Source organism: Ochotona princeps, chromosome 15 (genome assembly GCF_030435755.1).
Source record: "Ochotona princeps isolate mOchPri1 chromosome 15, mOchPri1.hap1, whole genome shotgun sequence".
NCBI lineage: Eukaryota > Metazoa > Chordata > Mammalia > Lagomorpha > Ochotonidae > Ochotona > Ochotona princeps.
The window spans coordinates 17,086,306-17,102,894 of record NC_080846.1 but is presented as its reverse complement, the minus strand read 5'-3'; the positions used below and the strand labels follow the sequence as shown (position 1 = coordinate 17,102,894).

The following is a 16,589-nucleotide window of genomic DNA, read 5'->3' as shown; positions in this document are numbered from 1 at the left end:
TAAGCCCAACTGGAGAGAAATGAGTTCCAATACAGCGGGTCCCTAGAACTTGAGAAAGGGAGGCCCATAGTGCAAAAAGTTGAGAATCAGTAACTCAGGCCAACCTCCTCTATCTGCTCTACTCCCTGTCTCCAAAGCTCCTATTGGTCAGTTTCCTCTTGCCCCATAAGAGGGGCATAAGACTGGGGAATGAGAATCCAGGAGGGAAGATGGTGAAAGGACCCTAAAGGTAAACTGAGAAATGGCTCAGGTAGAGGCAAGGCCTTTGACCTAACAGTTAAGACTCCGTTACAGCACCTGCTCCCCATACTGGTATGCCCGGGTTAGAGTCCTGTCTCCAGGTCAGTGTAGACCCTGGGACGCAGTGGCAATGGCTGCTGAGCATTTGGCTTCCTGCCATCCATGTAGGAGACCTGGATTGAGTGCCAAAATCTTGACTTTGGCTCTGATCTGAACCCTGGGTGGTTTGTGGCCATTTGGGGAGTGAACCAGTGTACAGAGCAGATGGGAGCTCTGTCTGTCCCTGCCTCTACAACACAGAGATAAACAGAAGGAACGATGGCAAAGGAGGACGGGGGAGAGCGAGGGAGGAACAGGGAGCACTTCAGGAGGACGGGGGAGAGCGAGGGAGGAACAGGGAGCACTTCAGGAGGCTGGGAGTGCAGGAAGATGGAGACCAGGACTCTGCGCAAGCTAAGCCATGATTCTGGGCCAGGAAGGGCCCAAGGCTGCCCTGAGAGGGAAGGAGGTGCGGCACGGGTAGCAGAAAGTCAGGGGACAGGGAACCCCTGTTCCTCCCCATCGTCCCCTCTAACCCCTACCATCAGTGATGATGTCTCTAACAAACCGAAAAATGCCCCAAGGCTGCGGTTTTTCCCTTCACCAGTTTCCTCAGCAGGTGAAGAGTTTGCAGATCCCCTGTTTTCAAAGGTTTTTCACGCCACCCCCATGGATCCTTCCTCCTGAACCTTGTCCCCACTCAGCAATAGGCTTGATGATGACTTGGGTTCTGCTTTACTGATCCCTACCCACACCCCCTCCTCCCTACCCAGGGAATCAGAGGCTGTTTCCTAACTGTTGGGGGAGGGGAGCAGAGGAAACAGGAACGTAGCTCCCAAGGAACTTGGCTAGAGCCCTGACACTGACTCACAGTCACAGGACCCGGGCTGAGCAGAGGAAGGGAAGGAGCCAATTGGAGGCCCTCATCAAACCAGTTTCCTCTTCAGTTCTCCTCTGCTAAGCCCTACCCCACGAGGACTGGTAACAGAGGCCACAGGGATGAATTGCTACCCCGTTAAATGTTGATGCACGCCTCACCCGGCCATGCTGTTCTCAACGCCTGCAGCCCTGAGCCAGCCCAGCCACCCGTTCCTCTGACGAGGTTGGGCACAAGAAGCCAAGCAGCCCTGGGTATGCCAGGCCCTGTGCTGACTCCGTGCCCCCCCTACTGTGACCACAGAGAAACCAAATGAAAATGCACGCTGCTGGGCCAGCTCCCAAGGAAGCCCAGGCAGGGGGAGCAGGGGCGGGCAGGGAGTGGAGGGAACCTGCCTGAGGCCCCAGGCAGCCAGCTGGGTGGCTGAAAGTCAAACAGGTCTGTGTGCCCTTTACTTGGTGGGCACGGCAGGGGTCTGGGGGCTGCTGGCATGGAGTTGAACTTCATCAGTCAAGGCTGTTTTACCAGCACCAGCTGGCACAGCTACATCCTCTCTCTAACTTCCTAAGGCTTTCCTGAGTCACTGCCCAGACTTGAGGCTGGCAATACCCTGTCCCAGCTCCCAGTCCTCCTCTGCTCCTCCATCCACCCTTCCCTTGGCAAGAGGGGAGAGGCGCAGAAACCTGCCCAAGATTGGGAGCCTCCCATCCCAGATGCAGCACCATGGCCTCCCTCCCTGGCCTCCCCCCATAAGCCTCAGGATGCTGTGGTCTCAAAGCCCCCTACTGCTTCATGGCCGATTCCAGGAAGGTGGGTAGAGAGCTGGTCCCCACTCTCAGATGCTGGCCCTCAGGGGGTCTCCCCTTCCACCTCCCTGCAGGCCAGGCAGGGCCCCACTCAGCAAGCCGGTGAGGAGTTGGCAAGGACTGGAGTCCCCGGCCCGCCTGGCCTCCTCTTTGGTATTTTTGCAGCTGGAGACTATTAGTTGCAAGGAAAAACCCTTTGTTATCCAACCCCCGCCACCACACTATTTTCCTCTCTCCTAAAAGTTCAGATTCCTCTGCCTACCCTACTACATATACACACACACACACACAAGCACAAGCACATGTACCTCTCCACTTCCACCACTACCAGGCCAGCATGGAGAGATGGGCTCCAGTTGGGAGGGTGATGTCCCACCAGGGCCCCCTCCCAAGGCAGGATCTGGAGCACTCCCCTTTGCAACATGGGCTGGGCTGAAGGTGGGGCCCTGGGCTCTAGATCCCCGAGCACTCTGAACCCACAAACCCACAAGACAGCTATGCCTTGCACTGGGGGCTCCCTCCAGAGGGGTTCTAGCTAGAGGCACCAACTCCTTAAATAAGCCCAGAACAGGGATCCTGAGGGCTTGGAGGAGCTCAAGGGGAGCAGAGATAGGGACAGGATCATCTGAAAGGAGATGTAACCCAGCTGCCACGGGACACAGGACTTCCAGTACCAGATCCCAGAACAGACTTGACCTGTGTCTACGAGTGGGAGCACCTGCACTCCCCAAAGCATCCTTCATGTTGTTCCACAGGTCACAGCCTCAACAGCAGCTGCTTTTTCATCAGTCACATCCCCAGAGAAGTGGCACCCTACCACATTTGCCTCTATTGCTGCACGCTACCCTGGACTCAGCTACACTCCTGGCACAGCAGCCTTGGTGCAAGCTCTGGTTCTATCATTCTAATTGTGGGACTCTCAAGCAAGTGATGTATCTCTGGGTCTCAGTTCTCCTCATCTGTACAAGGGGTTGGCGCCTTAGTGGCTCCCAACCCAGGGCCTGGCACATGACAAGCACTCTCCCCTGCAAACACACATGGGAGCTGGGGAACACCCTCCTGTCCTCCCTCACTCCACCTCTGTTCCCTTTTGCCTTCTCCACCGCACGTTTGGTGCCTGTAGCCAGAGAGCACGAGGCAAGCCCTGCAAGTGGACAGAGATGTGTCCTGCAGAGGTAGAGCTGATCTCTCCACATCCTCTGGGCAAACCCCAGGCTTCCAAAGGACATCCCTTCAAGGTAGAGGAAGGTCCCAGGCCCCAAAGCAGCCTGCAAACACTGCCAGGGCAGGCGCCACCTTTCATCTCTGCCCCTCCGGTGCCTGACACACAGGCATTGCCTCACATAACAAATATTTATCACATCCTGAGGCCTCCCTCTGTAGTCCCAGAGCCAGACCCTGTTCTCCCCCTTCTCCCCTAGGCTACCAGGAACCTCCCCCTCTAGCCTTGGGATGTCCCCAAGGACAACCAGCTCCAGTAGGCTGGAGGCACAGATGCAGGGACTGTGAATCAAGGATGGGGGAGCAGACGGTGCCACAGGCTGACCAAGCATTCTGCTGGGCCCTGACCTCTTGCTTGCTCTCCCAGGAGATCCACAGCCCATTCACACTGTGTCTCCTTCTTCCCCTGCTCCTATCCTGGAGTCTCTGTCCTGCTCCCTTCCCCTCTCCAGGCCAGGCTTAGACCACCCTGGCTGGCCAGGGGTGACTCGCCTGGATGTGGCTCAGCCTGGCCTAGGGTCGTTTCATGATTGAGAAATCCTTGCTGGGCTCTCTTACTTAAGTTACTTCCTTTGGCCTGAAAACAGTTGGGGCCGGGGAGGGTAGAATGGGGATGTTGCTGGGAGCTGACTGGCTGGGAGGGGAGGCAACATGAAGAGGCTGGGTCTGGGCCCTACACAGGGCTGGCAGGATAGAACAGCAAAGGAGCAAGAAAGGGCTGGTAAGCAAGAAGGAACCTCAGAAAGCAGCAAATGGAGAGTCTGAATGCCAGAATATAGGGGGCCCAAGGGCAGAGAGGCGGAAAGATAGAGTCCTCGAACTATTCAGACACCCTTGGAAGTTAGAAGGCCAAGGAACAGGCTGATGACTTTTCCAGGTAAATATTGGGGCACTCCGGTTATTGGGCATTGATCACAGAGGGGCTGCTGCCTGTTCCCACTTTGCCCTCCCTCTAGACAAATCACTACCCATTTCCTGTTGTGATCTTAAACAACGCATACACAACCCACACTCACAGAGGGAGGGAGAAGTGAAGTTGGCCAGCTGGACTCCAGGACCCATTTCGCAACCGTGCTGCCTGCAACTTAGAGGGGACCTTTGCTGGGCTGCCCCGCCCGCCTCCTTCCCCATGCAGCTCAGGGTAAGGGGGTACAGGGAAGAAAACCCTAAGATCCCTAAGGGGCTGAGGCCAGCCCATCCGCACTCTCTCTCTCTCTCTCTCTCACACACACACACACATACACACGTGTGTGTGTGTGTGTGTGTGTGCACACGCTTTGTGACTTCACCAAGGTTTCTCTTGCTCCAGGCCTCCCAAGCCCCCTCAGCACACACGTCCTTCTCAGGGACCCTCACCTGCAGTCAATTCTGGGCTCTACAGTGAGATTCTCCTCAAAGTGGAAGCCAGGTCAGAGCACAGTGAGCAACAGACTGGGTGACAGCAGTGCCCTGCAGAAAGCCTGACAGTTCCCTGGAAACAATGGGTCGGAGGTGGGGGGCTAGGGTGGCCAGCGGGGTCCTGGTTCTGGTACTGTCAGACCTATTGATGTTCCTGGGCCTGTTTGTGTGTTTTATTATTACTATGATTATTATTATTGCGTTTGTGTGTCACTTTCAAAATGCTTGCCATGTTCATGTGCAGCTTGTACTACTATTTACAAATATTTCTTTAAATCACCTTATTTACCCTAATCAACTAAGTAAGATTATTTTTAAAAATAAATAATTTTAAAAATAAATAAATCACCTTATTTTTCCTCTTCTGCTGCATCCTAGACAATTTATACAATTAGTAAGATTCAATATGGGAGACCAGCATCGTGACACAGGAGGTTAAGCTGCCACTTGTCAGAAAACTGATTATTTCTTGCCAGAGAGTTGGTTCAGGTCCTGGCTGCTCTGCTTCCGATCCAGCTTCTTATTACAGTGCCTGACAAAGCAGTAAAAGATGACCCAAAAGCTAGGGTCCCTGCCATCCTCATAGGCGCCTCGGATGGAGTCCCAGGGCTCTGGCTTTGGGCTGTCCTGGCCACTTGGGGAGTGAACCAGCAGTTGGAATATCTCTGTCCTCTCTGTCTCTCCCTCTCAAATAAAAATTTAAACTTCTTTAAAATATATAGATTTGATTTGTTGTTTATAGGAGTTTCCTCATGAGTATCACAGAGTTGGCTAGGCTGGTCTCAGCCCCCCGGGACCACAGCCCAGCTACCCTGCCTGTTAGCCGGCAGCTCTGAAAACTCAGGGGCCAGTTTCCATCGCCTCTTATAATCATAATCGATTCCCCCTACTTGGACTTGGCGTTCTGCCATCACCCTGGAGCAGTGGGGGCCTCCAAGAGGGAGGGGAAGAGATCCTCACCCCCATCCAGATTCCTGAGAGGCACAGTGGTATAGGCCGTGGCTACCCAGGGGAGGGCAAGAGCGGCCCAAGGGCCAGGAGCTCCAGCACAGCGCTCTAGCTCTAAGACCCATGGGAAGCAGGCTTACTTCCTGGCCTTCTTCCTTCTTCTATTTCTGTTTCCAGAATTTTCTGTACAGCAAGCTCCCCCTTTTCTTCCCACATCCTCCTCCCTGGCTCTAACACCTCTCATTTGTCTGATTCCATCCTCTGGGCTTACAGTCTGGGGTGGGAAGATGCAGGGCATCCAACAGAGTTCACGGCAAAGAAGGGGGTCAAGGTAGGGAGGGCCACCCTGAGGGCAGAGAGAAAGTGGGAGAAAGTAGCAACAGCCTTTCTTCCTCCTTCTCCTCTAGGAGCTAATTATAGGCCAGCAGCCCATTGCAGAGCAGGTGCCTGCAGGACCCCACACACCAGGGCAGGCTGGGCAGCCTTTCCTGGGGAGGGGGCTGTAGGAGAGACACTCCCGATAGCCTCAGCCCAGGGCCTGTAATTAGTCTTTGGGATGACAGCACAATAGTCACCCTCCCACACACTGGCAGCCAGAAGGTGGGGCGGGGCAAGAGGAACCCACCCTTTACCCCAGCATGAACATTTCCCCCTAGAACCTTTGTTGCTGCCAGCAGCCTGGACTCTGCCCCAGAGGGGCCTAGCGAGTCCCTGGCCTGGAGAAGGCAAAGCAAGTGTGTTTGCCAAGGGAGGGGTACCTGGTCTAGGGAGGTGATTTCCGGCAGTTCCAGGGAAGGAGTTAGGAGAGGGGAGCAGGCCAGAGCAGCAGCTAAATCGCAGCCCATTGCCACTCATCTACCTCTGGCCAGTCAAGCCAGTTGGGGAGGATGCTGAACAAGCAGCTGTCTCCTAAGGTCTTTCCCCAGACCCACCTACCAGCCCCAGAGCTCCCTGAAGTTCTCTGGGGCTGAACTACCTCAAAGGTTCAGCCAACCACATGGAGCCCCGGCGCCAACAGGACTCAGGGCAGATGACAAGGGAGCCTGAGGGTATTCCTGGCCCACTTTGGAGGAGCCAGCTGGAGTATGGCCTCTACAGGAAGTTCTTCCTAAAGGTCATGGAAAATGTAAATGCTGAAAACACTGTGCACAAGTTTCAAAGCAGGCTGGCACCAAAAGTCAACCTATCTTTCCATTTCATTCCCATGAAAGTTTCTGTGTAGTTGTTTTTGACAGATTTTTTCTCTTAAAGGCAGAGAGCGAGAGAGAGAGATCTTCCATCTCCTGGTTCACTTCCCAAATGGCCCTAACAACAGGGGATAGGCCAGAGCCAGGAGTCAGGAACTCCATCCAGACCTCCCACATGCATGGCAGGGACTCAAGAGCCTGAGCCATCATCTGCTTTCTCCCAGGCACATTAGCCAGCAGCTGGATTGGAAGCAGAGCAGCTGGGATTCAAACTGGCAATGCTACTGGCACTAGTGGTCCAAAGAGTATCTTCAACTTGTGCCACCACAATGTTGACTTCACCAAGCAGCTTTGAAAGGGTGAGACTTCTGCTTCTCACGATCCCAGCCAGATCTATCTCTCCCAGAAGGACTCCATGTCCATCTTATGGGATCTTTGCTTTCAATGGGGATTATCACAAGAACTGCATACAGAAACTTGAAATGACTGCTGGAGAGACCAGAGTTCATGGCCCTGAACTTCACACGTGCAGTCCAGTGTCAGCCAGTGGCTTCACCTCCATCTCTCTGATCTGGATAGACCAGCTCAAACCCATTATGCAGATTAGAAATCCAAAGTACAGACAGGGAATTCTGGTTTACTCAAGGTCAAAGACAAGTTTGCCTGTGGGTGGGGGTGGGGATTGTTCCTCAGAGCCTGGGCTGCTGGTTCAGAAATGTGATGACCCAGACGTTGTCGTTAAAGTGTTTTGTTTGCTTGTGTAACAGCATCTGAGATGAGCGGGTGGTGGATCTACATCCCGGCACGCCCACCCCTTCCTGTGACAATGCCTCTCCCAGCCCTAGCTAGGCTGAACGGGAAGGGAACACCAGGAACATCCTACAGCATGCCCACAATCACATTCACCACCACTCACAGCCATCCCTCAGTCAGGAGTTCATTCCAGCTACCCGCTAAAGGAGTCCATGGATGGACACAGCAGACACAGGCCCAGTGGGGCCCTGGCTCCTCTATGCTCAGCCACAGCATAGAGGCTGCAGCTCCTTCTTCCACCAGCTGTGGCTCGGCCTGCATGGGAAAGTCCCTCTAACATCTGCTAGAGACTGCTTTCCTGGAGAAGGGACAGTCCCTGATCTCTGGAGGCAGATCTTCACTTTTCCTCTTGAGGTCTTCCTCAGTCTGGGGCCAGACAGGCAGGAGCCAGCCAGACTCAAGAGAAGGCAGAAACAGAGCTATGGCACTTCCCCTGTCCCCAGACAGGCCCAGCCCCTTGCCTAGGGCTTAGGGTCAGCATGATAAGCCCTGGACAAGTGCCCTCATCCTGCCACTTCCCCTGCCCTCTCCTGCCCTGCAAGCAGGCAGCAGGTGACTCACGATGCAGACTGAGGGAGATGTTGATGGTGTGCTCATCCACGAAACCCTTCAGGCCAGGCATGCGGGCGCACTTGAGTTGTGTTTGGGCAGCACTGTCTCCAACGTGCACCCAGCATACAGTCTCATTGGCGTAGCTGAAGTCCATGGCTGTTGTCTGTCGAGTGCTGGTGGGCGTGATGGTAGAGACCTGAGCCCCACTCAGGTATGTAGCCAGGATGTTCTGGGAGTTGGCGATCAGCAGCACAGGGGGTCGGTCCACTGGCTCTGAGCACCAGGCAGAAAAGGGGCAGTGTGGTCAGGGCAGTCCCAAGTGCCTGCCAGGACACCAACCACCAAACGACACTGTGGATAGTAGGCAGCTGTAGTCCCCAGGCCAGCCCACTCACCATTCTTGGCTTTGCAGGAGCGGTTGTCTGGTTGCAGCAGATACCCCTCAACGCAGCCGCATGTGAAGGAGCCGTCGGTGTTGGTGCAGAGCTGGCTGCAGGTACCGTACACGGAACACTCGTCGAAGTCTGCCGGGGAAAGGGACAAGGGCATGGTCATTCTCAGTGGGAGGAGGGCAGGAGGAGGGTGCCCTAAGATGTCAACAGACTGTCCTCATGGCTACTTGCAAGGACAATCTGGCAAGGTAGGTGCATATTCTATCACCCATCAAGCTCAATCTAAAAAATTCACTTGAGAGAAACATCTAGACAAGATACTTGCACTTTTTTTTTCCAGCGCTGTGTTCTTTATTTCATTAAATACTTGCACTTTCTGAAGAGATTTCTTGAGGGACTGCTACATGCCCAGTACTAGGGATGCATCAGCTAATTTTATTTATTTGACTGGTGTTCACAACAACACAATTTTTTTTTTAATTTGCTTGAAACACAGACAGATGCAGAGAGAAGGAGAGTCAGAAAAGAGCTTCCCTCCACTGGTTCACTCCCCAAATGCCTACAAAAGCCAGGGCTGGGCCAGGTTACAGTCAGAAGCCAGAATTGTAATCCAGCTAATGCGGATCCAAGTATGTGGGATGTCACCTGCTGCCTCCCAAGGTGTACACTGGGAGGGAGCTAGAATTGCGAGCAGGGACAGGACTTGATCCCAGGCAATCTGATATGGAACATAGGAAAATTTATAGAGAGAAGGGAAGACAGGGAGAAAGATCTTCCATTCACCGGCCCACTACCTAAGTGGCTGCAATGGCCAGAGCTAAGCCCATCCAAAGCAAGGAGTCAGGAGCTTTTTCCAGGTCTCTCACATGGGTGCAGAGTCCCAAGGCCTTGGGCCGTCCTCTACTGCTTTCCCATGCTAACAATCAGGGAGCTGTATGGGAAGCAGAACAGCCAGGACACAAAGCATCACCCATATGGGATCCTGGCACTTAACAAGGTGAGGATTTAGCCACTCAGCCATCAGCTGGACAACCTCTGCCCGCAGTGACTTTTAAAATAGACCTACATACACTCAGGGCTGGTGCCATGCCATAGTATATTATGCCTCTGTCTTCAGTGCCAGCATTCCATATGAGTGCTGGTTGGAGTCCCAGTTATTCCATTCCTGATCCAACTCCCTGCTATTACATCTAGCAAAAGCAGTGGAGTATAGCCCAAGTGCTTGGGGCCCTATATCCATGTAGAAGACCTGGAAGAGGTGCCTGGATTCAGATTAACTCAGCTCTGGCCATTATGGCCATTTGGGGAGTGAAACAGCGGATGGAAGATCTCTCTCTATGTCCCTCCTCTCTCTGTAAATCTGTTTTTCAAATTAAAAAAATAGTAAATCTTTAAAACAAATAGACTTGCACTGCTACCCGCATGATAATTATGTTCTGATTTAAAAGAAATACAATAATAGTAATAATAATGATAATACACCAAAAGGTAAAGGATGTGCTGGAGGTATTCATGAAGCAGCAGGACAAGGATGTTATTGTGGAGTCATGTCAGCCAAGATGGGGATGTGACTGTGACGTGTACAGGGGCAGCTGTCCTGAAAAGATGGCACATGCCTGAAGACCTGAGTGAGGCAGATTTCAGGCAAAAAAAGTCTGCATGGTTTTCAGCTGAGAAAAGCTGGGAATGTCTTACTCATTCATAGGGAGATGGCCAAGTAAACTGTGGTGACAGTCGCACGTCAGGGCGGTTTTTAAAAAGAATGTAGTAGAGTGCTGTCTGTCAGCACAGGCACTGCAGCCTTGGGCCCTGGTGTCAGAATGGGTGGAGACAAGGAAGCCTCCCTGCCGATCAGGTGTGCTTGAGTGGATGTGTGTTGTCACAAGAGAGGGAGAGGGCCAAGAGACCGCAGAGATAGGCAAGAGGACGGAATCAAATGGGATTTATAGTCATGTGGCTTTTTAAATTTGATTTATTTTACAGCGCTATCTGTGAGACGAGTTTCTCAAAGTCAGCGAGGTCTGTCCTGCCCCTAGTCCCCTTGCTCCTCCCTTCTCCCCAACTCCATCCCCCCCAGCCACAACCTGTACCATGTGTGTGCACAGCGACACGGCTGCTAACGCACCTTTGCAGGTCTTGCCATCCGCCTGCAGCTGAAAGCTGCTGTTGCAGTAGCAGGTGGGGCCACTGAGCGTGGGGACACAGTTGTGCTGGCAGCCCAGGCGAGAGCAGTTGCCCCGGAGCTCTGTAGGGGTGTGGGGGCAGGGTGGATAGAAGAGACACAAACTCAGGCCTCCAGATCAGAGTGCCCCAGCCTTCCTCTGCCTCCCTGGGATCTTCAGAAAGTATTTCCAAGGACTGAGCTGTTGGTTCCCAGGGCTGGGAACTAACTACTGATGTTTCCAAGAGAGGAAACGGAAGCTGCGAGAGTGTGAGAGAGGCCCTGGGTCACCATGTCCAGTATGGCTTAGCAAGCAGCCCTGTCTGCCGGTCCTGGCCTCCTTCTGTCCCATGGGGAGCAGACCTGGAACTTTGCTGGGGCCAACAGGAAGAGGGGATAGTGAGCCTGATCCCAACCATATGCTTTTAGTCTGCACTGCCAGGGGCTCAGTATGCTGTCTTCAGCAGAGGGCGTGAGGGGGATGGGATCCAGTCCATCACTGCATGAGCCCAGTGCGGCCTGGACCGGGCAGTGCCCTTGCAACCTGTTCTTGTAGCCTGAGGTGCCTCAGGGACAATGCCCAAGGTCAAGGTGGAAGACGGAGAGGAGGAGCAAAACTGCTTCCCTTGGGATCCTCTGCAGATCTTTCTCCTGCCACTGACCCACTTCCACACGTGGGACAGAAGGGGGAGAGGTACAGACCAGTGACCCAATTAATGGCTTTGCGTGGGGCCATGCGGCCTGGCCACAAAGACCCCTTTGTCTAGTGGCCTCACACCCCCACTGCTCCCGCCCCCACCTAGGAGAGAGCCGGCCATGAAGCTAAGACGTTTAAGGCACTAAGCTGGCTAGAATAGTGAAGGTGGAGGAGCAGGCCTTCTCCTCACTTCCACTCCAGAACCCAACTGTGTTGTCCATCCAGCCTCCCCCATGAGGAGGAGGAGAGGAACCTCAGCCAAGGTTGTGGGGAGGGGGTCCCTTCTGGAGACAGTGTGGACTGGCGGTAGTGAGGAGGCACTGTGCGGGTTTTGAAAGGTATGCAAAAGGAGGCAAGCTCAAACATGTGCCACCTGATGAGGAGGGGCACCTGAAGTTACCAGCCCCAGGTCCTGGTTTGGCCTCTCCTGGGAACATGGGATTGGAGACAAGTTAAAACTGACAGAAGGGTGGGATGATGGGACTAGTCCACAGCTTCATGAGAGGATCCAGATGTGGCCCCGCCCACAAGCAGATCTTCCCTGTCATGTCTATGGCACAGGACATGGCCCCCACCCTACAGCCACCCCTTCTTCAGGGCTGGCTCAGGCTCCCTCCCAAAGCTGCTCAGGCCAAGGACAGCAGAAGGCACAAGCCACCATTCCTTGACACAGGGACCTGAGGCTAGCTGTCCCCCACAGTTCCCAGCCAGGCTACTCCCCTGCGACCACAGGATCCTTTAAGGATTGGTGAGGTGGGGAGAGGGGGCAGGGGGGACACATGTTCTAGTTTGTGTATCCTAGTGTCCCTGCCTCAGTCACTGCAGGAAGCACAGACCATTGGGAGTGAGAGAGCAATGTGGCTTTCAGGCCCCTCCTGGGCAGGCTTCCCACCACCCCAGCTTCAGTCCCGGCACCCTGGGCCCTCAGTGATTTCCCACAACTCCAGGTGGGAAGCCTTCTGAAGAAAGGACCCTGACTATTTTCCTTTTTTCAAAAATTATTTTTTAAAGCATGACTGTAATGACCTCTTGATTTACAGAGACAAGCTGGGGCCTGAGAGAAGGCAGTGGCCTATCTAAGCACACCCAGCCAGGGCGAGCTGTCCAGGCCAGGGCCCACCCCTGAGGCCCAGACGGCTATCACTAACTGCCTGGTTGGCAAGTCTGCTGGCAAGTCAAGGCGGCATCCCACTGAAGGGGGGTGAGGACAGTCCTTGGCTGTGACTGCAGAGATGCACGGTGACAGGAGGAGAAGGTGGGGCAGGAGTGGGCAAGGTACCCACCAGGTGCCAGGCCGAGGGCTGGCTGGCATGCAGCCAGGGGAGGAGAGCAAGACCTTACCTCGGCAGTGGGGCCCCTCGTCAGAGCCGTCCACACAGTCTTGAATGCCATTGCAGAGGCGGGACATGGGGACACACACCTCGGTGCCCAGGCAGTTGTGCTCGTTCGGCTGGCATCTCTGGGCTTTACTCTGTGGACCTGGGGGCAGACAGAAGGGCCAATATCACCAGGCTGGCCAAGGTGGCTGTTCAAAGGAGGTAGGGATGAGAGACTATGGTTCAGACACCTGCACTGGCAGGAACCCAGGAGGCTTTGGGGGCTGGCTGCAGACAGAGAGCTCTCCTGCCCCACCAGCAGGCAGAGAGTAGGCAGGGGGAGGGGGAGGCTAGGACTTCAGCAGAAGCCCACTTTCCAGTGCCTCCATGGACCACAATGCCCCAGGCCAGGGTCAGAGGTGGGAAGTTTCCAAGAGCCTAGGGAGGCAGAGTCCAGGACAGAAACTCAATGATAACAACACCTCCGTTCTTCCTACAGCTTCCAGCAGCCTGAGGCTTCCAAGGGCACCAACTTTCTAGAACTGCCTTGTTCTTTGGAGGACCTGAAATATGGCTCATTCAAATTGGGACTGGTGCCATGGTGTAGCAGGCTAATCCTCCAGCAGCAGCACCTGCATCCTATATAGGGGCCACTTTAAGTCCCTACAGCTCCATTTCTGATCCAGCTCCTTGCTTATGGCCTAGGAAATCAGCAGAGGATGGGCCCTTGCTCACATGAGAGACCCAGAAGAAGTTCCAGATCCTGGCTTTGGACTGACCCTCTCTCTGTGGCCATTTGGGGAGTGAACAGTGGGTGGAAGATCTCTCTTTTCTGTCTCTCCCTCTCTTTCTCCCTATAACTCTTTCAACTAAGTAAATATTAAAAGAAAGAAAGAAAGCAAGCTGAATTTTAACAGCAAAAAAAAAATGGAGAAAATACCTAATAATATAGGGACAATATATGTAAACAATGATTTTTGCTATATTGGATAAAATAAATCAAATTAATTTCACCTATTTCTTTTTTATTCTTTTTAATATGGCTATTGCAGGTTTTCTTTGTTTTTAATTTACTTATGTACTAGGCAGAGAGCCCATCCACTGGTTCAATCCTCAAAGGCTTGTCATGGTGGGCTGAGACTGGACTGTGCCAAAGCCAAGAGCTGGGAACTCAATCCAGGCCTCCAATGTTGTGGGTGTGGGGGTGGGATAACCCTACCGTCTGAGCCATTACTGCTGCTTCCCGAGAGTTCATTTCCAGGAAGCTGGAATCTGAAGATAGGCCAAGCACTGGACCCAGGTCCCTGGATGTGGGACATGAGCATCTTAACTGCTAGGCCAAATACACACCCCTGTGAGCAAATGTTGAAATGTGTGAGCCACATCTATTTCCATTGACAGTGTTATTCTAGATTTCCACACCCAGAGCAGCCTGATGGAAGGTTCTGGAAAGGCTCCAAGGTTGTGGCCAGCTATTGATGTCTCTGCTACTTCCTTTGCTGCCTGAGAGGTTGTATGAGAAGTGCCTACCCCTGCCGCTGGGTCCCTAAGTCTGGACCAGCATTGAGTGTAAGCATGCTCACATGCCCGGGGAGAAGCACCCATGCACAAGGGAAGGGGTAACTGTGCAAGTGAGGGTCTGCATCTATGTGCTGTGGCTTCTTGCCTCAGTAGTTGCAAATCCTTTTCATTCTGTGACCCACTCGGGTGTGTGTGTCCGTCCCTGAATGCTGCCTGTGCTTCTGCACGTGTGCCTGTGCCTTTGTGTGGGGCTGTGTACGATACTAAGTGTACATGAGTGTGAACAGCCTGGCGCTTGTACCAAATTAAAGGAAGAATGGACAAAAAGAGCCCGAGCTGGCCCCTCTGCATGACTTTGCTCTATTTGTGGCACCCAAAGTTTGGGATCAGAAAAGCAGAAGGGCTGTGGCAGGTGTTGTGGCACAGTAGGGTAAGCCATTATCTGATGTCAACATCCCAGGATGCAGCGCTAGTTCCAGTTCCAGCAGCTCCACCTCCAGTACAGTTCCCTGCCTGGGAAAGCAGCAGCAGACTCCCCAAGTCCTTGGACTTCTGCTACCCACATGGGAGAACTGGATGGAGTTTCTGGATCAGCCCTGACTGTTGCAGTCATTTGAGGAGTGAACAAGCAGACATTTGAGGAGTGAACAAGCAGATGGAAGCTCTCTCTCTTCCTCTCTCTGCTTCTCCCTCTCTGGAGCTCTGCCATTCAAATAAATAAAATAAATCTTTAATAAAGAAAAAAAAAAAAGAAATGTGGGGCGGGTGATGATGGCCTCAGGCAGCAGGAACCATGAGGCCAGATACCCTCAGCCCTCGGCCCTCCAGGGCACTGAGCAGCAAGGAAGCTGAGAGAACTGCTGGCTCCCTTTCCAGCCCTAAAATTACCCCCTCCCCCGATAATTATAGGTGGGGGCGTAGGGTGGGGACAGGGGATTGGACTGGAGCAGCAAAAAAGAATGAGAAAGAGGACAGAGACAGATCTTGGAAGACAGGGTCATCTAGACCCTGGCCCGGACTAGCTACATGGGGAAGTGGCTGGAGCAGGAGACCCCAGGGCTCCAAGAAGGCTACCCAGGACTGTGGGGTCCTGCCAGCAAGTCCTCCACCCCACTTCATTGGCAGAGGATAGCCTGGGTGGGGACCTTTCTCCCAGTTTAAACAGCTGCCTCTGATTACACCACTTATTGGGGGCAGGGGAAGGCTGGGTGGCGGGAAGTGTGCAGGGGTGGGGCTTCTGGTAGGGAGGCTGAGCAAGAGCTTCGGCCTTTGGCCTGGGAGCCAAGGACAGAAGGCCCTGGCAGGATCTGGAGCTACTCATCAGGGGGTCAGGCAGGCCCACAGGTGGGAAGGAGGAAGAGACAGAAGGAATGGAGGAGAGGCGACCTCCCCGACTCCCTCCCTCCCTCCCTCCCTCCGACACAGCTGGCAGTCCATGGTCCCCGCCAGCCCCCAGGGCCTGCTGGGGGAGAAAGTGGAGGGGCTGTTTCACAACGCTACAGGCAACATGCTGGGCACCTGGAAGAGAGGAGCAAAGGCAGTTTTAGCTGTGTCATGGACAAACAGCCCAGAGCAATGTCCACAGCGAGCGAGCTCAAGAGCAGCTGTCCCGTCCCAGAAACCTGCCAAACAGAAAGGATGCAGCTAAAGGTTGGGACAGAGGGGTCCTAAGGTGACACTTACAGATCTCAGGGGCCTCGTCGGAGCCATCAGGGCAGTCCCTCTCGCCATCACACCGCCAGCCCTTGGAGATGCAGGTCACCTGGTCTCTACAGGCGAACTGCTTGGGGCTGCAGGTCTTAGGGGCTGTGGGCAAGGAAGGAATAGAGGGGTGTCGGTGAAGGGCAAAGGTTGACATCAGGGCCCTAGAGCCTCTCCCAGGCTCCCTGTGTCGCCATCCAGTTCATCCCTGAGCCACAGTCCCTGAGCACCAGGGAGGCAGGACAGCTGTGTAGGGTCACACCCAGATGCCACGCATTGTATCTGTGCGTGGCGCAGGGGCATCTTCCAGGCTGCCTGTCCAGGCAAAGCCCTTGCTGTTCACGGTCACTCAGATCAGCCTCCTCAGTCCTCAAGGCTTTTGACCTATTTTCTCCTTTTTTGCCCGTCACTCCCCTTTAGAGGCCCAGAGCTGGTCCTTTCTTTTTTCTTTTAGAAAATTATTTAGTTGGAAGGTACAGTTACAGAGAGAGAGAGAGAAAAGTCTACTCATTGGTTTACTTCCCAAATGGCTTCAACAGCCAGGGCTGGTCCAGGTCTAAGTCAGGAGTCCAGCTGAATCTCCTCAACAGGTGCATCTTCCACTTAGGCCATCTTCCACTGCTTTGCCAGGCACATTTACAGGGAGCTATATCAGAAGTGGAGCAGCCAGAACTATAACCAGTGCCCATATAGGAATGTTGGTGTCACAGGCAGTGGCTT

General features: G+C 53.8%; 1 protein-coding gene across 2 annotated transcripts in view; it reads right to left on the bottom strand.

Moving 5' to 3' along the window:
- LRP1 (LDL receptor related protein 1) overlaps positions 1-16,589 on the bottom strand; it is a 74,682-nt gene that overhangs the window by 49,930 nt on the left and 8,163 nt on the right. For both annotated transcript variants that reach the window (XM_004582931.3, XM_058673127.1), the window contains exons 2-6: positions 15,852-15,974; positions 12,673-12,810; positions 10,599-10,718; positions 8,477-8,605; positions 8,091-8,354 (exon numbers count right to left, since the gene is read on the bottom strand). In XM_004582931.3, the coding sequence (XP_004582988.2) occupies positions 8,091-8,354; positions 8,477-8,605; positions 10,599-10,718; positions 12,673-12,810; positions 15,852-15,974 (774 nt within the window). The remainder of the gene's footprint in view (positions 1-8,090; positions 8,355-8,476; positions 8,606-10,598; positions 10,719-12,672; positions 12,811-15,851; positions 15,975-16,589) is intronic.